This window comes from Ochotona princeps, chromosome 4, assembly GCF_030435755.1.
Source record: "Ochotona princeps isolate mOchPri1 chromosome 4, mOchPri1.hap1, whole genome shotgun sequence".
Taxonomy (NCBI): domain Eukaryota; kingdom Metazoa; phylum Chordata; class Mammalia; order Lagomorpha; family Ochotonidae; genus Ochotona; species Ochotona princeps.
In genome coordinates, this window is record NC_080835.1 from 2998635 (window position 1) to 3020243 (window position 21609).

A 21609-nucleotide genomic window follows, 5' to 3' on the forward strand; every position below is an offset into this window, starting at 1 on the left:
ATGCAGTGTGTAGGTTGCCCACTCCCTCCCGTGGGAGCAGAGGCTGTGGAGAAAGCCGGCGAGAAGCTGCTGGAGCTAGGGTTTGCCTCAGGGAGCCAGCTCTCTGCAGTGTCCCCAGCTCAGCTGCTGCCTCCGTGGGCCCGGCCACCAGTGGAAACGGCCGGTGCCACGCTGGATGGCACCATGCCCCCAGGAAAAGCCAACCTTGACTGGATTCTTGGCAAGAGCTGGCCAGACGAGCAGATATAAAAGTGAAGAACAAGAAATGGCGTGGGCTGATAGGGACGCGCAGGTGCCCTGAGGAAGAGGGGCTCACGGGGCTGGGTGCCTGGGAGAACCGCCCTCTGCTCCTCCCTTTGGTTTAATGACTCCGTGCGTTGTTTGGCTTCACCCAACATCCTCCAACATTTGAGAAGCTGGTGAGGCTGACGTGTAACAACATTCCCTAGCAGGATTCAGATGCAGTCATGATAGGTATTTCTTGGTTTTTAAGATTTATTTCTTTAAAGCAAAGTTACAGAGGGGAGGGGTGAGGTCAGGGCTCGCTAGACCAAAGCGACAAAGCAGGAACTCCATCTGGGTCTCCCAAGCCTGGGGCCTGCTCCGGCCAGCAGAGCCAGTAACGTGGACAGGGAGAGGGTCTGGGATGAAGCACCGACAGGAGACCAGCGATGGTGGAAGTGTCTCCGAAGTCTCCGTTTATTGCTCGTTTACCTCTCCTTATATACTCTTCACCCACGTCCTCATTTAGCAGGAGATTGGGTACAGATGAGTCCAGTTAGTCTCGGTGTTTTTAGCCAAGCCCAGTTCCTGTTCCTGCTCAGTCCATCCAGCACTAATCTACCCCTTAGCCCGCAACAGGGGCCAAGCTTCCATTGGTTTCCTGGCTGCCCTAGCACAAGCTGGATTCCAAGTGGAGCAGCTGGAAGTGGAAGCAGTGTCCCATGAGAGGCTGGTGTCACAGGTGCAGGCCCCAGCGTTTCTTGGTTTTCTTTGTTTTTGCTTGTAGATTTTTAATTCATTGTTCAAACAACATCTTACTAAGGCAGTTTTAGGAAGAATTTTATAAAATTTGAAGTCATTAATATACACACAAATGAATAGGACGCTGACCCCCGCTGGCTCCCAGTCTGAACAGTTATCAGACATTTGCTCATTTGTTTCGTAGATACTTTCCCTCTCCCACACTCCTTTCATGGGGTGGGAAGTAGAGCATTTTCCAGAAAATTCCTGCTGTGGAGTTAGGTTTCCAGGAAGTACTTTGAGAGTCCGGATCAGGAGTGAAGGGAGAGTGGGTTGCAGCTGGAGCCCAGGTCTCAGGGCGTCCTCCGCCCAGCAGGTCGGAGAGGACTTGGCCATGACTCAGGGATACCCCTCCTGCAGTGGGGTCGGGGTCCGCATGGGGGAGCTCAGGAAGCTGTCGACCCTCTGCGTGGCTGACTGTAATGTCCTGGGGAGACTGTCACAGGAAGGGCTTTGACTCAGAGCAAGGGACAGAGCAGATGTGGCTGGCCAGGCTGCAGCCTGGGCCTCAGGAGAGGATTTCCAGCAGGTGAGAGTGGGCTCCCCTCATTCCCCAGGTGCCTGATGTCACAGCCACTCAGTCATGGGGGGCAAGGTGGTGCACTCACAGCTCCCTTGTTTTATTCTAGAATGCCATCATCACGGGCATGTACCCAGCAGGCCCCTCCAGCTGGTTCATTGTGGTGGTGGGCGTCATGTCATCCATGTACGGCAAGGTGGACCCCTCCTTGGGGATCATCGCGAAGATCAGCCGGACCCTTGGCAGTATGTAAGTATTACTTTTTTTTTTAATTGTCGATTTATTATAAAGAATGCTTTGTTATTTTTTAAAAGATTTACTATTTCACAGGCAGAGGGTCACAGAGAGATATCTTCCAGTATTGCCTTACTCCCAAATACCTCCATGCCTTTCACGGTTCTGGAATTCACTGGAACTGTTAGATGTTCCCATGTCAATTTTCTTATTTCCTGCACCTGTCAGTGGCGTTGAAGGTCCCCTGGGAGTTAACAGTCCCTTGTGGCCCTTCCTTCCTGAGTACGACAAGGGGTGAGATGAGGGACAGGCCAGGGCACCTGCTGGCCTGCCACAGGGTCCCTAAAAAGGGCTGGGATGGCCCCGACATGGCCTTCCTTTGCCCCATTCTGGAACACCGGCCCCTGCTGGCTCCTTTTGAGTGGTCTAGGACCCCCAGGGAACCCACAGTTCTAGAGGCCTGAGGGGCCTTCAGGGAAGTTAGTGTCTCCCAGCTGGGACCAGGTCCTGGGCCTCAGCTGGGCTCTGCTGGGCATGCTCCTGAGGGCAGCTCGTTTCCTGAGCTCCCCTGCTGTCCTGGTGACCTGGTGAGCTGGCCCTGTCGCCCTGCTGGGCTCTCAGGGGCAACCCGGGGCCATGCGGCCTCATGGGGGTCTTGCCGGTGCCCGTGAGGAAGCGTCAGGGAGGGATTGGCAGGGGGCATGGAGGGAGGAGTGGGAAGCTCTGCCAGGCTTGAGCTCAGTGCTGCCCCCCATGGGCACCGAGCCTTCCCCAAAGGCCTGCCCGAGACCAGGGTAACACCAGCTCCAGGCTCATGCTGGCCCCCACGGGCACCAAGCCTTCCTCAAAGGCTTCTTGAGACCAGGGAAGTGCTAGCTCTGGGTTCATGCTGGCCCCCACAGGCACCGAGCCTACCCCAAAGGCTTGCCTGATACCGGGGCAGCACCAGCTCCAGGCTCATGCTGGCCCCCACGGGCACTGAGCCTCCTCTGAGGGCCTGCCCGAGACCAGGGCAACTTCCCATTTGCTTTTGTCAAAGAACTGACAGAACTGGGCAGGACGTGACGCTTTGAGCATAGATGTGGCTCTGCAAGAGCTTTTATATGTGGCTAATTGTGATTAAGGCAGTAGTCTTAGCAAGTAATACCTAGCCTTGCAATAAGCAGAAAGTGGGCAGCTGGGTCCCTCAAGCCAGAGCCTGAGCTCTCCCCAGCATCTTCTTAGTACAGCCAGGGAGCCCATCATACTCTCAAAATGGGAGTCAGACAGTTTCCAGGTGAGACCCCACCTTCTGCTGTCCCCAATGGGCAGTAGTGTCCTTGCTGAAGACACAGCTTGGGCAAGGATCGCCCAACTTAAAACATGGCTCTGAAGGCACTTCCATAGCACGGGGCAGCCTTAAGGACTCGCGACAGCTGCCCCAGCTCAGAAGTGGACTTGGCTCCCACACAGTCACTGCAGCCACTTGACCCGAGTCCCGTCCGATTCCCTGGCCCCAGCCCTAGCCCCTGGCCCCTGGCCCCAGCCCTAGCCCATGTTTTAAGTTGGGCCCCAGCCTCAGCCCTAGCCCCAACCTCAGCCCCAGCCCCAGCCCCTAGCCCCTAGCCCCTGGCCCCTAACCCCAGCCCCTGGCCCCAGCCCCAGCCCCTAGCCCCTGGCCCCAGCCCTAGCCCCTGGCGCCAGCCCCAGCCCCAGCCCCTGGCCCCAGCCCTAACGCCTAGCCCCAGCTCCTGGCCCCAGTCCCTGGCCCTAGCCCCAACTCAGGAGTGGGTGTGGCTCCCATGCAGTCACTGCAGCCACTTGGTCACAGCCCCATCCCCTGCCCCGTCCCCTGTGCTGGCCCCAGCCCCGGCTCAGCAGTGGGCATGGCTCTCCTCTCTCCCCAGGGGCTACATGTCCAGCCGGACACAGAATGTGGTCAGCGGCGTGCTTTTCGGCACGGGCCTCTGGGTGACCCTCATCGTCGCCATACGCTACTCCCTGAAGGTGCTGCTCTCCTACCACGGCTGGATGTTCGCCGAGCACGGCAAGATGGGTCGCGCCACCAGGATCTGGATGGTGAGGGGGTCGTGCTCGGGAGGAGCTGGGTGGGCAGGTCTGCGGTTCAAACAGTATCAGGAAGTTCATGATTCGCGGGTTCTGTGTAAACGCTGCGGATCAACTTTACAAGTTCCTGAATGAAGGCAAGCTTATCTTTTAATTCCATTTCCCCAAGAACTTCCTGAAACACCTGCATATTTTTGGGGTACAATGTGGTATCTCAATAGATTTACGCAGCGTACAGTGATCAGAGCGGGGTCATGGAATTCCTGTCACTGCAAAGGTGTTGTTCTTTGTGTTAGCAGCACTCTTCTTTAATAATGAGGTTTTTTATTTCATGTGTAATTGTATGACAATCATTTTGAAAACATACGTGAAATGGAAATACTTTTTGGAACACAATGATTGATCCTGACATAAGACAACCTGAAGAGGTTGTTATGTCCTAAGGTATGGACAGCATTCTAGACGCCATCTGCGAGCTATCTTGAAACAGACGAGTAACTGTGGTCATTTGTCATTGTGCTCCTATGCCTGAGCAGTTCTCCCGCACTCCTGTCCTGGCTTTCAAGTTTAAAGCAGGGTCCCGGGGGGACCCTCTTCCTTTTACACTTGGTGTGATTTCAATCTCGACTTGTGATTGCTGGAGGGGATTGGAGCAGCTACTTACTGCCAAAGAGCGTTTCTCTTCAGCGCTGTCAGCGAGTGCCAAGTGTTGTCTGCCGGCTGCTGGACTTCGTTTATCAGATGAGCGCGTTCTCTGTCCGGCCGTCCGGAAGCGCTCCGTGGTCTCCTTGGCCTCTGTGACCCATGCCTTCACCTTGGCTCTCAGCCCGAGGCTCCCTAGTTCAAGGTTCAGCCGTCTGTGGACACTGCCCAGGGCTCACTAACCCAATGCCAAGAGCTCGGGCTTTCTGAAAGAAAAAGCCTGACCGGGATTTCGAGGCCTCCTTCTCCGACCCTCGGACCCCCTAAGATCCCGGCAGGGCCTGGAGCTGGGACTGTGGCATCTGTGCACCTGCGGTCCCTGCCCTGGGGCTTCTGGGACCGCCCATGGGTCTTGGGGGCCCAGCAGCTTATGAAGAACCATATGCCCTGTTAACCCACACTGGGTGAAATGGACTAGGTGCTTTTAATGAAACTGGTTTTATTAGGATGACTTTCTTCAAATCTTTTCTCTCTCGGCTGGTTCACAGGCTTAGTCCACAGGAAGCAGGAATACCAGCTTTGGCCTGTTCGTGTGCCCTGGAAGTTGAGCGTCAAGCTACCTGCTCAGGGAACTTGTGGGCTGGGCTGGCTGCCCCTGCCTTCCTCAGGGTCATTCTACTCACCCCGGCCCGACAGGCAACCCTGACCCGCCACACAACCCTGACTGCCTACACAACCCTGACCGCCTATACAACCCGGACCACCTACACAACCTTGATCCACAGACAACCCGGGCCACACAACCCTGGCCACACACACAACCCTGACCCCACCATACAATCTTGACCCCACACATAACCTAGACCCACTACACAACTCTGACTAACCTACACAACCCTGACCGCCTACACAACCTTGATTGCACAGACAACCCGGGCCCCACCACAGAACCTTGGCCACACACGCAACCCTGACCCCACACACAACCCTGGCTCCAACGCACAGCCCTGACCCCACTACACAGCCCTGGCTAGCACACAACCCTGGCTCCACTCTTACACAAACCAATTTAGTCTGTTGTTGAGATGTAAGCTTTCCAGTTTGTCGAGAAGTGGCAATACTAAGAGATTAGGGACGGTTCCCCGCAGTCTGCAGGATGGCTTTAGTTCTGCCCCCCAGAAGACCCTGCAGTTCCTGCAATGCTGAGCCAGCACTGTAGGCCTAGGCAGACTGTCCTCACACAGTGTGAGCCGAGCAGCACCTTTGTGTGGATTTGCGTGAGGATTCAATTAATTAGATAAACTATACACATAATATACCTAGTGTATATTCTCTATTATATTTATGACTTATTATATGTATTCTATATACTGTTGGTTTTAAAAGTCTGGATCCTCCCACCCAGACAAGGGCCCATGGCAGATAAATGTGCTCTTCTGGAGGCCTGCAGTGCCCACAGGGATCACGTGGCTCTCCCTGGCGGTGACTTGAGGGTTGGGGCCTCAGAGCAGCCCCCATGCCCTGTTTCTGGAACCAGGGGCCTCACCCAAGGAGGTGGGTAAAAGGCCACGTGCCTAAGCACGTCAGGCCGGGTTGTTCCAGACCGCCAAGGCCTGGCCCGCGAGCGTCTCAGGGCAGCTGCGTCTCCCCACCTCGGTCACACACGGCTTTGCTTCGACCTGGGGGGTATCGTGTGGCTTGCTGAGCCGTGCGAGGAGAGGGAAAATGAATTCCTGCCGAATGGGAACAAGTCAGACTGTGCACGTCATATTGACTTTGAAAGTGTAACCTTCTGTTCCTCAGGCCATGGTCAAGGTTTTTTCATGCCGGAAGCCCACGTTGTACAGTTTCCAGACTTGCCTCCCCCGCCTGCCCGTTCCAGCTTTGAACGACACCGTGCACAGGGTAGGTGTCCCCAAGGCACGTGTCTTCACGTGCTCTTAAGGCGCTCGCTGTACTTGGCTACTTCACCCACAACATCACAAACATGTAATACCTTTGGTTTTTGGTTTTTTGTTTTTACAATGCTGTTGAGTTTCATAGAGAAACCATAAGACAAATGTTTTATTTTTTTAAACAAGTTTCATAATAAGTGATGAATCATATATTTCAGTGAGCTTCAGGATATTATGTTGTTTTACATCTGGTCAATACAGAGCATTTGCCGGTCTGGCCATTTTCAGTTGCTTGGTACTAATTCTGTCCACAGTGCTAGGCAACCATGTCACTGTTGGTTCACAGAGCTTCCCTGTGGTCCAGCACCGCATCACAGACACCTGCCATGCCCGCTCGCTGCCTCTCGTGTCCTCACGCCTGCCTGCCCGCTCTCTGAACGTGCCTGTTCTAGGTACTTCCCCGGGTGCAGCCCTTCCGTATCCGTTCTTATGCGTAACTTCTTCCAAGCTCAATCACGGTGTAGCGTGGGGCAGAACCTCCTCGTGTTGTGCTTGAATGGGTCCGTTTTTCTCTACTGGTAGGTGATGAAAGTATTGGATCTGATTGTTCAGGCGAGCGTGTCCTCTGTGACCTGGACAGCCAAATGTGGGCATGACCACAGAGGGCCAACCTGAGGACAGCCTGCTTCCGCATGCCTGCCACCATTTCGAAGTCAGAGACTTGTCCTGGCTCCTTGAAAACAACAATTTCCACAGGAGTTCATTTTCTCCTGACAACCATGTCTTTCTTTTTGTCCTTCCAGAAAAAGTTGGGGGAGTGGCTGTATGTCTTTGTTTCCGTCTTTTTAAAATTAGGATTCAACAATGTAACTAGACTTTTAGTTGTTCTGAAAAGGACAATTCACTGACATTAAGCACATTTTTAACATTGTGCACCTGTCACTGCCTTCTAGTCCAGGACTTTTTTTGGTCACATAAAATCCCACTCTGTGTGTGTGTAGGTGTGTGTAGGTGTGTGTGTGTGTGGGTGGGTGTAGGGGGAGTGTGTAGGTGTGTGTGTGTTTGTGTGTGTGCCCTTTTCACCTAACTGTGCTTAGGAGTCATCCTGTCGTAGCACGAGATACAATCCCTTTATGCGGCTGACTGTGTCCTCATCCACCCATCCACGAACATTGACGCTCTTCCCTCTGCCACCAGCAATGCCACTAGAACATGCACAGGCAAGGCGCCCCTGCATGCCAGCTGCCAGTGCTGCTCACGCCCTCCCTTCTCCACAGGAGTCTGGTTTATAGGAGAATCCTGGGCTTCAACTCACATGTTGAGGCAGTACCGTTGACATAGTCAGCCAGCCATAGATCATGGTTTTAGTTTCGCTATTTCTACAACCTGAGATCCCACAGGATAAGTTAATATCTCTTAAATTTTCTTTTTTTAAAAAACATTTTTATTATTTTCATTTTATTTGCAAGCCACAAAGACAGTAATATACAGAGAAACAGAAATCCCCCATCCGCTGGTCCATTCCCCAAATGACCTCAGTAGTCGAGACTGGGCCAACCAAACCCTGCATGCCAGAACTTAAGCCAGACCCTCCGTTTAGGTGGCAGGGAGTCCAAGTACTTAAGTCTGCAGCCTCCCAGGGTGGCAGTAGCAAAAACTGCATCAGAGGTGGAGAACCTATCAAACCAGGCACGCCAAGGTGAGTCACAGATGACCACGGCATCCAACAGCCCCCTCCAGAGGCCCCAGTTAAAAGCTATCTGGAGGGGGCTAGTGTGGTGGTGTAACAGGCTACTCTTCTACCTAGCAGCACCAGCATCCCAAACGAGTGCTGGTTCAAATCCCAGCTGCCTCATTTCCCATCCAGCTTTCTGCTTATGCCTGGGAAAGCAGCAGAGGATGGCTCAACTCCTTGGACCCCTGCACCCATGTGGGAGACCAAGAAGAAGCTCCTGACTTCAAACTAGCCCAGCTCTGGCTGTTGCAGTCATTTGGGGAGTGAACCAGCTGATAGAAGACCTCGCTCGCTCTGTAACTGATTTCCCAAGTAAAATAAATACATTAAGAACAAATATATGTGCAGGCTCATGGATTCATGCTGGCCCGGGGCAGCCCTTCCTGTCTCCTGTGATTGTCCAAGCACAGGCAGAACCAACGTGGAAAGGGTTTTAAAACCTTGGTCGTTATGTTGGAACTTTCCCTAAATCACAGGAAGGAAAAATGTAGGCTTTGGTCAATTTGTTTTGCATTGGTGTTTTCTGTTCGTTCCAGTACCTGGAATCCATGAGGCCCCTTATGAACGAAGGAGATTTTAAACGGATGACGGCGCTTGCGCAAGATTTTGCTATCAAGCTGGGGCCCAAACTGCAGTGGTATTTGAAACTGAAGTCCTGGTGGGCCACAAATTATGTAAGTGCGCGCCTGTTGACCACCTACTTGGAGCCTTTTCTGGACTGTCCGTGTAGGTGCTGCCATGCCTGCACACAGCACTCACGGGGCTTCTCCCTGGTCTTGTGTCTGCACCCCCCAGGTGAGTGACTGGTGGGAGGAGTACGTCTACCTGCGAGGGCGCGGGCCGCTCATGGTGAACAGCAACTACTACGCGATGGTGAGTCCGTCAGACGGGGTCACCTGCCCAGTGGTGGCTTCCTGGGACAGCTCTGGGGAGCGATGTGACCCCTGTTCCTCCTGGTCCTGCGTCCACGGCCCCAGCTTCCTAATCCTGTGCGGGAGCCCGGCTGCTTCCCACCGAGGATGCGGATCGTCCCTGTGTCTCCGTGGGTGCTCACGGGTGCTGAGCTGCTGCAGGGGAGGCTGAGGGACAGGCACGGCTCTGTGGGTGCTGGGAGCTCCTCGCCGTGGGCATCCCAGTCCTGCTGCTTACAGCACCCAGTGCTTCAGCAGCCTGGCAGTTAGCAGCCTAGAGCAAGGCAGCAGGGCTGGCCAGGAGCGTGCCCCTCTGCTATCTTTTGCTTCTTTCCCAGACCATAAGCAGTGGAGCAGCCAGGACATGAACCAGTGCCCAAAAGGGTTGATGACACTTGTAGGCAGAGGATTAACCATGTGAACCATTGCACTGACCCCAGAATTGATATTTCACACAAATACATAGCTGCCTCCCCCCACCCCCAATATACCCATATGCGTGTCTGGAAGGGGTGTTATTGAAAGAGTTGTGGAAAAGAAGCTCTTCAGCCTTATTCACTTCCCAAAGGCCACAACCAAAGCTGAGTCAATCCAAAGCCAGGAGCCAAGAGCTTCTTCCAGGTCTCCCATGCAGGTGCAGGGGCCCAGGCTTTGGGCCGTCCTCAACTGCATTCCCTGGCCATAAGCAGGGAGCTGGATGGGAAGTGGGGCAGCCGTGTGTGTCTTCCCCCACTATGCTGCCATCTTGTGCATACATATATTTTGAAACACAGTGAACCCCTTTGGGTAAACTCACTCCCCTCAGTAGCTGGGCCAGGTTTCGGCCAAGCAGAGGCCAGGAACCCCAAACTCAGCATCTATGCACGTGGTGGTGACTCAACCACTTGGGCCATTACATGCCGCCTCCAGAGGGCCCGTTGGCAAGAAGCCAAATTAGGGGACAGCACGGGCGCTCAAAACGTGGCCCTTTGAAAGCGGCTGTGTGCACCTCGCTGTCAGTTTCACTCTGGGCTACAGGTCCCTTGCCCTTTTGTTTTGGGGAGGGGGGGTATTGTCTCTGCAGACTCACTTGCCAAGTGGCTGCAGTGATCGGGGCTGGACCAGGCCTGGCCTGGACTGGAACTACCTCCGGGTCTCCCATGGGCGTGCAGGGGCCCAAGGACTGGGACCCTAGGCACTGTAGCAGGGTGCAGGAATGAAAGGAGAGCAGCAAGGACTCACCAGCCCTGTCGCAGGCTGCTCAGCCTGCTGTACCTCGATGCCAGCCCCACCCTTCCAGCTGGGAAAAGCTCTTTATCCACACAGCCACAGGAGGGGAACCACAAGTTTCCCAGGCCACAAGCGTGGAGCTGGATGGGAAGTGGAGCTGCTGGGATACGAACCGGCGCCCATATGGGATCCCAGTGCATGCAAGGCAATGACTTTAGCCGCTAGGCTACTGCGCCGGGCCCAAGATTTATTTATTTTTATTGGAAAGTGAGGTCTACAGAGAGAAGGAGAGACAGCAAAAAGATCTTCCATCTGTTGCTTCACTCCTCAACTGGCCGCAGTGGCTGGAGCTGAGCCAATCTGAAGCCAGGAGCCTCTTCCGGGTCTCCCATGTGAGTGCAGAATCCAAGGCTTTGGGCCGTCCTCTACAGCTTTCCCAGGCCACAAGCAGGGAGCTGGATGGGGAGTGGAGCAGCTGGGACATGCTCCAGTGCATGCCAGGTGAGGATTTAGCCACTGAGCCATCAGAGCGGGCCCAGCCATGGACTTTGCTGCCATGTGGGGAGTGAAACAGCACATGGAAGAGCTCTCTATCTCTCTGTGACTCTGTCCAATAAATACATTTTTAATACATATATATAGTTATATGTATAAATACACACACACACACACATATATATATACACATACATAACAAAAACTTCTGAAGTGAAAAAAGCAGGTGCCCACCTGAGCTCAGCCCCTCGCTGGGCTGAGATGCAGAGGGGTATGCGTTGTCGTCTCCCTGCACCTCACCCTCCTTTGTCTGACGGTCACTGGAGGCGTCCTCAGCGGGGGTGCTCAGTCCTGTGTAGTGACCGGCTCGTCTAGCTCATCCAGCTGTCGGCACCTGCTTCGGGGAGCGAAGGCCCTTCCCCTCTCGTGTTTGTTGTGTGTGTTCTGCCCAGATGTGTTTTCTGCCGTCTTTTCTTACAGTTGTGGGAAATGGAAACGTTTGGCACTGTGCGTGTGAATCCAGCAGCAGGTGGACTGAGCACTGATGGTGTGCGCACCCTCGGTGACTGAGCAGCGTGGAGACACCGCTGGCGTGTTGGATGAGGCTGTGTTTGTCCCCCTGCAGGACCTGCTGTACCTCACTCCAAGCCACGTCCAGGCGGCGCGCGCAGGCAACACCATCCACGCCACCCTGCTGTACAGACACAAGGTGGACCGCGAGGAGATCACGCCGGTAAGCAGGCGGCTGGAGACAGTCCTGCCGGCCAGCTCTCCCCAGGGTCACTGGTCTTATCCCACGTGGGGTGTGCGACCCACTGCACAGACCAAGCCAGTTCAGCATTTTAATGTGTGGTCAGAACTTGCTAGCTGTTGTTGTTATTGAATAGAATTGTCCTGTTTGTTTGCTGATTGGAAACGTTTTTGCTACAGATTCTGCTGGGATCTGCGATTCCCCTCTGCTCCGCGCAGTGGAAGAGGATGTTTAACACGACTCGCATCCCGGGGGAGGAGATAGGTGAGTGGGGTTTCCACAGGGCTTGTGCTCCTACAGAAGCCTTCTAGAAGGCTCTGAGGCTGATCCAGCTTTCTGAACAGGAGGTTTTAGCCCAGGCTCTTCACTCAGTGAGCCCTGGCCAGCGTCGTGGGGTGGTAGTCAGAGGGCCCTACTGTGCCAGCGTCCCAGCCCTGGGGACAGGGGAACCGCCACCCTTGGGCACAAGTGGGGCCCATCCTGGGCTCTTGGGCTGTTCCAAAGGCTATTTTGTTTCATATATTCACATTAGTTTGTTCTTTTTTTTTTTCTTTTGGTCATGTTAGTTTAAAAGAGTAAATCCTTGCTACCTCAAAACTGCCACGGCCCATCCGTCTCCATCTCCACCGTGCGGCTTAAGGTCCCCCTGCCAGGCCCAGGGGATCGCCTGCTTGGAACTGCCTTGAGTTACAGAGAGGCCAACCTCAGTCATTGCTAAAATGTGATGCCTGCCTTCTCCTCTCTGCCTACCTGGTTTAATGCTCTGCTCGTCTGGGCCTTCCCTGTTTTATCCACATTGTTTTATTCCAGTGTTATTGACAGATATTCCCTGGGCCAAGGTACGTGAGGCAACCAAGATTGGTTTAGCAGTAATTTAGTGGCAACTTTACTTCACAGAGGAAGGGCTGAGCCTTAGGCGAGGCAGCCCTGGAGAGGCTGGGGAGGAGACAAGAGAGAAGAGAAGGGAGGGGCGGGGAGGGGAGGGGAAGCCAGGCGAGGAAGCCCCAAAGGTGTGCCGCACAAGGGAGGGTGGAAGAGGCAACAAGCTTCTGGGTCTGGCACCGCGTGTGGTGTGGTAAGCCGCCTGCTGCGACGCCGCCAGCGCATGCGGGCACCAGCTGAGTCCTGGCTGCGAAGTTCCCATGCAGCACCCTGTTGGTGCACTGGGGAGTGTTGGGGAGTGAAGTGTGGGGGCCCTGGGGCCACATGGGAGAGCCAGATGGAGCTCCTGGCTCCCGACTTGGGCCTGGCCTGACTCTCGCTGTCGTAGCCGTTTGGGGAGTGAGCCAGCAGATTGAAGACCTCTCTCTGTCTCTCTCTAAGTCTGGCTTTCAAATGGGTAAATCTCACAAAGGAAAGACCGAAGAGAAGCAGCAGCCACGGCCCCAAGGGCCAGTGTTTAAAGAAGTAGCCACTGCAGTGTGGCCTGGAGGAGTCTGCTTTTCCAGGCCTCCTGAATGCTGCAGGGATCTGCCTTTAGGGTCATGTATGCCAGCTGTGGGGAAGACTCTGCCATCGGGGGAGCAGGAAGCTGTCCGAGCTCTCTGGGTTACAGGGAAGCAGATTTGGTTATGTGAACATTGGATGTGACAAGTTCATGTAAAATAAGCATCCATGCAGGCGTGGTCAGGTGCAGGTGGGGTGACTCAGCTAAAGGGATGTTTCCGTTGGAGTTTGGACAGGGTGTCTTTCCCAGCAGTGAAGAGCTTGCCCTTGGCCTGCCGGAGTGTTCTGAACTACCTGCCGTTCTCTTGTTCTCGTCAAGTGTACTTTGGCACGCTGCCTCCTGAGTGCGTTGGCTTTCTGTGGCTGCCTTGACGGATGCCACAGACCGCATGACGTAGGTCGCAGGTGCTTCATGTCTCCCTGGAGGCCACCAGTCCAATGCTTCAGCAGCTGTGGTTGTTCCGGCAGCGTCTCCCCTCGCCTTCCAAGAGGGTCCTCGTGGCCCTGTGTCCTCAGAGTGTCCGTGTCCACATACGTCCTAAGGACAGCAGTGGGTCAAAGGCACAGCGTCACTGTGTGGTACAGAAGTGCAGCATCTCCCGTGAAAATTTCAGTATACAGTTTGCCTTGCATTAGGGTACCTAGATACCTGGTCATCTGTATTCTCACTAATTTAAATAACTTCAACACTTCTCTTCCAGTTCCGTCCCTTTCTTTGCTTTGTTTCCTTTACTGCTCCCTGGGATCTCAGGTGTAACACTCCGTGCAGGTGTAACACTCCGTACACGGTAACACTCAGTGCAGGTGGTAACACTCCGCGCAGGTGGTAACACTCCGTACACGGTAACACTCAGTGCAGGTGGTAACACTCCGTACACGGCAACACTCAGTGCAGGTGGTAACACTCTGTACGTGGTAACACTCAGTGCAGGTGGTAACACTCCATACACGGTAACACTCAGTGCAGGTGGTAACACTCCGTACGTGGTAACACTCAGTGCAGGTGGTAACACTCCGTACGTGGTAACACTCCGTGCAGGTGGTAACACTCCGTACGTGGTAACACTCAGTGCAGGTGGTAATACTCCGTACGTGGTAACACTCAGTGCACGTGGTAACACTCCGTACTAACACTCAGTGCAGGTGGTAACACTCCCTACGTGGTAACACTCAGTGCAGGTGGTAATACTCCGTACGTGGTAACACTCAGTGCACGTGGTAACACTCCGTACTAACACTCAGTGCAGGTGGTAACACTCCCTACGTGGTAACACTCCGTGCAGGTGGTAACACTCCGTACACGGCAACACTCAGTGCAGGTGGTAACACTCTGTACGTGGTAACACTCAGTGCAGGTGGTAACACTCCATACACGGTAACACTCAGTGCAGGTGGTAACACTCCGTACGTGGTAACACTCAGTGCAGGTGGTAACACTCCGTACGTGGTAACACTCAGTGCACGTGGTAACACTCCGTACGTGGTAACACTCCGTGCAGGTGGTAACACTCCGTACGTGGTAACACTCAGTGCAGGTGGTAATACTCCGTACGTGGTAACACTCAGTGCACGTGGTAACACTCCGTACTAACACTCAGTGCAGGTGGTAACACTCCCTACGTGGTAACACTCCGTGCAGGTGGTAACACTCCGTACACGGCAACACTCAGTGCAGGTGGTAACACTCTGTACGTGGTAACACTCAGTGCAGGTGGTAACACTCCATACACGGTAACACTCAGTGCAGGTGGTAACACTCCGTACGTGGTAACACTCAGTGCAGGTGGTAACACTCCGTACGTGGTAACACTCAGTGCACATGGTAACACTCCGTACGTGGTAACACTCAGTGCAGGTGGTAACACTCCGTACACGGTAACACTCCGTGCAGGTGGTAACACTCCGTACACGGTAACACTCAGTGCAGGTGGTAACACTCCGTACACGGTAACACTCAGTGCAGGTGGTAACACTCCATACGTGGTAACACTCAGTGCAGGTGGTAACACTCCGTACACAGTAACACTCAGTGCAGGTGGTAACACTCCATACGTGGTAACACTCAGTGCAGGTGGTAACACTCCGTACACAGTAACACTCAGTACAGGTGGTAACACTCCATACGTGGTAACACTCAGTGCAGGTGGTAACACTCCGTATGTGGTAACACTCAGTGCAGGTGGTAACACTCCGTACACGGTAACACTCAGTGCAGGTGGTAACACTCCGTACGTGGTAACACTCAGTGCAGGTGGTAACACTCCGTACTCGGTAACACTCAGTGCAGGTGGTAACACTCCGTACGTGGTAACACTCAGTGCAGGTGGTAACACTCCGTACACGGTAACACTCAGTGCAGGTGGTAACACTCCGCGTACGTGGTAACACTCAGTGCAGGTGGTAACACTCCGTACACGGTAACACTCAGTGCAGGTGGTAACACTCCGTACGTGGTAACACTCAGTGCAGGTGGTAACACTCCATACGTGGTAACACTCAGTGCAGGTGGTAACACTCCGTACACAGTAACACTCAGTGCAGGTGGTAACACTCCGCGCACGTGGTAACACTCAGTGCAGGTGGTAACACTCCGTACGTGGTAACACTCAGTGCAGGTGGTAACACTCCGTACACGGTAACACTCAGTGCAGGTGGTAACACTCCGTACGTGGTAACACTCAGTGCAGGTGGTAACACTCCATACATGGTAACACTCAGTGCAGGTGGTAACACTCCGTACGTGGTAACACTCCATACACGGTAACACTCAGTGCAGGTGGTAACACTCCGTACGTGGTAACACTCAGTGCACGTGGTAACACTCCATACGTGGTAACACTCCGTGCAGGTGGTAACACTCCATACGTGGTAACACTCCGTGCAGGTGGTAACACTCCGTACGTGGTAACACTCCGTGCAGGTGGTAACACTCCGTACCTGGTAACACTCCGTACACGGTAACACTCAGTGCAGGTGGTAACACTCCCTACGTGGTAACACTCCGTGCAGGTGGTAACACTCCGTACACGGTAACACTCTGTGCAGGTGGTAACACTCCGTACACGGTAACACTCAGTGCAGGTGGTAACACTCCGTACACGGTAACACTCAGTGCAGGTGGTAACACTCCGTACACGGTAACACTCAGTGCAGGTGGTAACACTCCGTACACGGTAACACTCAGTGCAGGTGGTAACACTCCGTACGTGGTAACACTCCATACACGGTAACACTCAGTGCAGGTGGTAACACTCCCTACGTGGTAACACTCAGTGCAGGTGGTAACACTCAGTACGTGGTAACACTCCATACACGGTAACACTCAGTGCACGTGGTAACACTCCGTACGTGGTAACACTCAGTGCACGTGGTAACACTCCGTACGTGGTAACACTCCGCGCACGTGGTCGTGCTGTGATGCCGTTGAGTTCTTGTCTCCATTTGGCCTCTGATGTTAAGTGAAAGGATTTAAATGTGTGTCAGCTCTAAGTTTCCAGTCGAAGCCCCTTAGCTGCATGCACTAGCCCTGCTCTGACCGAACATATCGGAAGCACAGACAATGTGTTCTGGGCCCCTTGGAGCAGGGTCTTTCTTGCAGGTCACTTCCTGAGCGGGTGGCAGCAGGGCCGGCTCGTGTCATCACGTGCCCTCAGCCTCCTCTCGCACTCACCTGTTTTACCTGACGTGCTCATCCTGCGGTCCCCCAGCCCCTGTCTTGTCCCGCCATCCGCACGCCCCACCCTGAACAGCACTAACACAACGCTGGAGAAATGCGCTTCACTTTATCACGGTTCTGTTGTGTTGACGCTTTCTGAGGCTCCTCTCTGTCTGAGTCATTTTAGGGAACAGCCTTCGTTCTTTGAGCCATTTTCCATTTCCCTTCTGAGAACACCGGCTAAGGTTCCTATTGTAATTCATTAGTGGAAAGCTCACTGGAGAGTTTACTATCTGTGAGCTGTATGGATGCTGTTTTTATTTCTAGTACAGCCACTCCAGGGCTATATTGTGTCCATTTCCCAGATGAGAACATTGAGGCTTAGGGGTGACTCAACACACACATCCAGCGAGTGGCCAAGCTGACTACAAGGCCAGACCCTGCCCGATTCCACAGAGCCCACCTCTGTCGTGCACTTCATGCTGTCAGCAGTCTTGGGGGAGGACGCATGAACCCAAAGGGAGTGACGCGGGGTCCGGAATCACAGCTGTTGGCAAAGCCAGGGTGTGACAGCCTCACGCTCGCAGTGGCCGTGACCCTGGGTTCTGTGTGTGTGACCTGTGCCCCCAGACACCCTCCAGCACCTCAAGGACAGCAGGCACATCGTGGTGTACCACAAGGGGCGTTACTTCAAGGTCTGGCTGTACCACGACGGGCGGCTGCTGAAGCCCCGGGAGCTGGAGCAGCAGATGCAGAGGATCCTGGATGACTCCTCGGAGCCCCAGGCGGGGGAAGCCAAGCTGGCGGCCCTCACCGCGGCCGACAGGTGCGGGGCCATCTCCACCTGGCCTGTCTCCCAGAGGCGGCCAGGTGCTTTATATTCCTTGTCCCCCCCAGGGAGCGGGGCAGTGCCCTCAGGGACCAGCAGACACGCCCGTGTGTGGCTCTGTCTCGGCTGCCACCCAGTAGCTGCCCCTACAGTACCAGTCTGCCTTCTAGACCTCCCTAGGCAGCTGTCCCTATGTGGCCACACGTCTCAGCTGAGTTGCATTTGATCTTGCTGCAGAGTGCCCTGGGCCAAGTGTCGCCAGGCCTATTTCGGACGCGGGAAAAACAAGCAGTCTCTGGACGCCATCGAGAAAGCAGCGTTCTTCGTGACGTTGGATGAAACGGAGCAGGGCTACAGAAAGGAAGAGCCGGAAGCGTCCATGGACAGCTATGCCAAGTCCCTCCTGCACGGCAGGTGTTTCGATAGGTAAGACCCTTCCCTCCCCTGGGAGCTTGGAAGCGACGTCCCACGTGGGCGACGCCACTCTCAAGGGTCTGCATGAGAGGAAGGAGCTGGCCTGAACGTAGAACTTTTGTTTTCTTCCTCCACTGAAACTGTCACACACAGCTTGAGATAGTGTGTGTGTGTGAAAGAGAGAGGGAGAGAGAGAGAGTGCTCCCTCTGCTTGGAGATGCTGGCCAAGGTGGCAGAGGGTATAGCATGGACCTTGCTTGCCAGCCGGGGAACTGTGAGGCCCCTCCCCTCCTTCAGCCTCCTCTTCCTCATATCCAAGGGATGGGCGCCCCCTGGCGGGGTGGGGCGGGGTGTGCCCCTGGCCAGTTCCCCTTTGTGTCTGGGACGGGCAGTAGGAGCCTGACTGTGAGGTTTCTGGGCTCGATCCCCACCTGCAGACAGACATTCAGTCAGCTGACCAGTCGTTCGCAGGGCAAGTGCAACACCACAAGGTGGCGTCGTACTCGGGTGTTTTGCCTTTGTGACCCTGTATGTTCCATGAATATGTTTGTTTCACCAGGTGGTTTGATAAATCCTTCACCATAGTCATCTTCAAAAACGGCAAGATAGGCATCAATGCCGAGCACTCGTGGGCGGACGGGCCCATCATCATCCACCTGTGGGAAGTGAGTGTCACTTGAACTTGACTGGGGAAGCTGCTTTACAAAATCAGAACCGCAGGCTACCTTTCAGAACGCGTCTGCTTGTATCATGTGCGCGTCTGACGTGAGTCGGTGCCGCACAGTTGGACCATGGCTTTGGCAGCTGTCATGTCTGCTGTGACTCCTGGCAACACCTTTGAGGGCCAAAAGAATGAGACCGCGTGGTCCTGGAGGGTGGCTCAGTTTACTGAGCATTATTCTACCCGCTTCTTGCGATCTTCCTGCTTACTGACTGGTAGAGCAAATACTAAGAAGCATACTGAGATCTAGGTTTCAGGAAGGTCGTACACCTTTTACCTAAACATCATTTTGGTTTTTAAAATGAGCAGTTTCTTGAGAGCTCTCCAATGTGTGCTGTGCTCTCTGCTGTGGCATGAAATCACCAGCCCCCAAGGTGGATGATGTAATGCTGCTAAGAGACCAGAGAGGGAACCGTTTGTGGTGCGAGGGGCCGGGGCCCTGGGCAGGTCCCAGGCTGTGGTGCCATGGGTCGGAGTCGTGGGCAGGTCCCAGGCTGTGGTGCCAGGGGCCGGGGCCGTGGGCACCAGGAGCCCGTGCCATTAGCAGGTCCCTGGCTGTGGTGCCAGGGGCCGGGGCCATGGACACCAGGGGCCCAGGCTATGGGCAGGTCCCCGGCTGTGGTGCCATGGGCCGGAGCCGTGGGCAGGTCCCAGGCTGTGGTGCCAGGGGCCGGGGCCATGGACACCAGGGGCCCAGGCTATGGGCAGGTCCCCGGCTGTGGTGCCATGGACCGGAGCCGTGGGCAGGTTCCAGGCTGTGGTGCCAGGGGCCGGGGCCGTGGGCACCAGGAGCCCGTGCCATTAGCAGGTCCCTGGCTACCAGGGGCCCAGGCTATGGGCAGGTCCCCGGCTGTGGTGCCAGGGTCCGGGGCCATGGACACATCCCCAGCTGCCTGGGCTTGCATCCATGGGGAACTCTTCCAGGCCACCCGTCCCAGCCTTCCACTTTGCTTCCCGCGGCCCTCGTCCGTGCTGCAGCTGGCCCCCAACCAAAGGGGCTGCTCGGTCTGGACCTTTTCCAGGCAGTGAGCTGCTGTCAGTGTTTTGGTATGGTGATGAAGAGGTGACGGACACAGCTGCCTGCCACAGGCGTCCAGCGTGCGGTGCGATCAGAACCTGCCACTGCTCCCTTTAGATTCTTTCCTCCCTAGTGACTGCAACTATTTCACATTTAGTGTGAAAAATGGAAACTTTCGTTTGCCTCACTCACCTGTCAGATTTTTGTTTCAAAAAGAAAAAAAGTTAAATTCTGGGACGGCCCATAGCAGAGCGAACACTGAAAGCGCTCACTGTATCTACTCACTGTTTACACAAGCCCTGTAACATTGTGAACGTGGACTATGGAAACCAGCTTTTTCTATCTTTCATTTTCCTGATACACAATGTGGAATGAAGTGACCTCAGAGTCGGTCACAGCATGCGCGGGGTCACAGCCCAGTGACCAGAGGCCAGCCGCCTCACTGACTTCAACCCACTCCCTCTTTTTTCCCATTTTTGAAGAACATCAATGTGTTCATTTTTTACTTGTTTTAGGTACAGTAAGAAAGAGAGATCTGGCTGCTGTTGCTCTCGGCAGGGCTGGGCCACAAGCAGGAGCGCGGGGCTCCTCCATGTCCTACAGGCTCGTCCCACCGGTCCCTCCCTGGGTGTACAGCAGCATGACACTGCCTTGGCAGCAGAGGCCTGGCCCGCCCAGGCACCCCAACGGGTGCTTAGCCCACTGCACCCAGGCCCGGCCCCTGCACCCAGACCCGGCTCCCACACCCAGGCCTGGCCCCCGTACCCAGACCCAGCCCCTGCACCCAGGCCTGACCCCCTACCCAGGCCCGGCCCCTGTACCCAGACCCGGCCCCTGCATCCAGGCCCAGCCCCTGCACCCAGGCCTGACCCCCTACCCAGACCCAGCCCCTGCACCCAGGCCCGGCCCCCACACCCAGACCCGGCCCCACATCCAGGCCTGGCCCTGCACCCAGACCTGGCCCCCACATCCAGGCCCGGCACTTGCACCCACACCCAGCGCCCACACCCAGGCCCAGTCCCCGCACCCAGACCTGGCCCCCACATCCAGGCCCAGCCCCCGCACTCAGACCCAGCCCCCGCACTCAGACCCAGCCCCTGCACCCAGACCCAGCCCCTGCACCCAGACCCAGCCCCCAGGCCCGGCCCCGCACCCAGACCTGGCCCCCACACCCAGACCCAGCCCCCACACCCAGGCCCAGCCCCTGCACCCAGACCCAGCCCCCGCACCCAGGCCCAGCCTCCGCACTCCTCTTTCTTTGGACTTCCAGGAAAGCTCTGACTTTCAGCATTTCTCTTCACAGTGGTGTCTGTCTACTTTTCTTCTCTGGAGCGGAACAAGGCCGGGGGTGGGGGGATTTATCTTTGGGGTCTCTGCCTTGCTTGTCCTGCTGCCTGGGAAGCCATACCCCTCCTTACCTCACCCCCAGCTGCCTCCTGCTCTCCTTGGAGGTCAGCTTCACTGCCCCGGGCTGCCTCTCTTGATCCCATGCAGGGCGGCGCCAACCTGGCACTGGTTCGTGTGTGTGTGTGTGTGTGTGTGTGTGTGTGTGTGTGTGTGTGTGTATGTCTATGGAATTGGAGATTTTGTGGTCTTCATGTCTGGCTCTTCCCGGGCGTACCATTAGGTCCCTGTTATAAGCCACCCTTGCTGTGGCTAAGCAGTGTTGCCCTGTGGGGAGAGCCCACCACTCTCACATGTGCCTCAGCTGGTGTGGGTCCAGGTTGTCTGCCTTGTTTTTAGTGTTTCGAAGGATCCCACTGTTGTCTAGGACTCCCGTCGATGCTGGCATTGCTTGAGGTAGAGCAGGAATCCTTGTCAGTAGCGCCTGAATGTCATCACTGCTGCCCTGGTGCCCACACTCCATCCTGTGAAGCCCCGGGGAGTCCGCTGGTGCAAGTTGACATGGGTTTACCCAGCTGTGAAAGGTCAGCCATGCTGTGTCAGGGCCTGGACGCCCATGGAGCACAAGCGTGGAGGAGGCCCGGATCCTCTGCAGGGCTGGCTTCGCCTCTGTCCACAGGGGCATGGCCGCTAGTGCTATCCACGGCTTGACAACACAGAG

General features: G+C 55.3%; 1 protein-coding gene across 1 annotated transcript in view; it reads left to right on the forward strand.

The window, feature by feature from the left end:
- LOC101517526 (carnitine O-palmitoyltransferase 1, liver isoform) overlaps positions 1–21609 on the forward strand; it is a 40124-nt gene that overhangs the window by 11198 nt on the left and 7317 nt on the right. The window contains exons 3-12 of the mRNA XM_004598261.2: positions 1653–1792; positions 3664–3835; positions 6269–6370; positions 8632–8769; positions 8891–8968; positions 11336–11443; positions 11641–11725; positions 17193–17388; positions 17629–17817; positions 18365–18470. Coding sequence (XP_004598318.2) covers positions 1653–1792; positions 3664–3835; positions 6269–6370; positions 8632–8769; positions 8891–8968; positions 11336–11443; positions 11641–11725; positions 17193–17388; positions 17629–17817; positions 18365–18470 — 1314 coding nt within the window. The remainder of the gene's footprint in view (positions 1–1652; positions 1793–3663; positions 3836–6268; positions 6371–8631; positions 8770–8890; positions 8969–11335; positions 11444–11640; positions 11726–17192; positions 17389–17628; positions 17818–18364; positions 18471–21609) is intronic.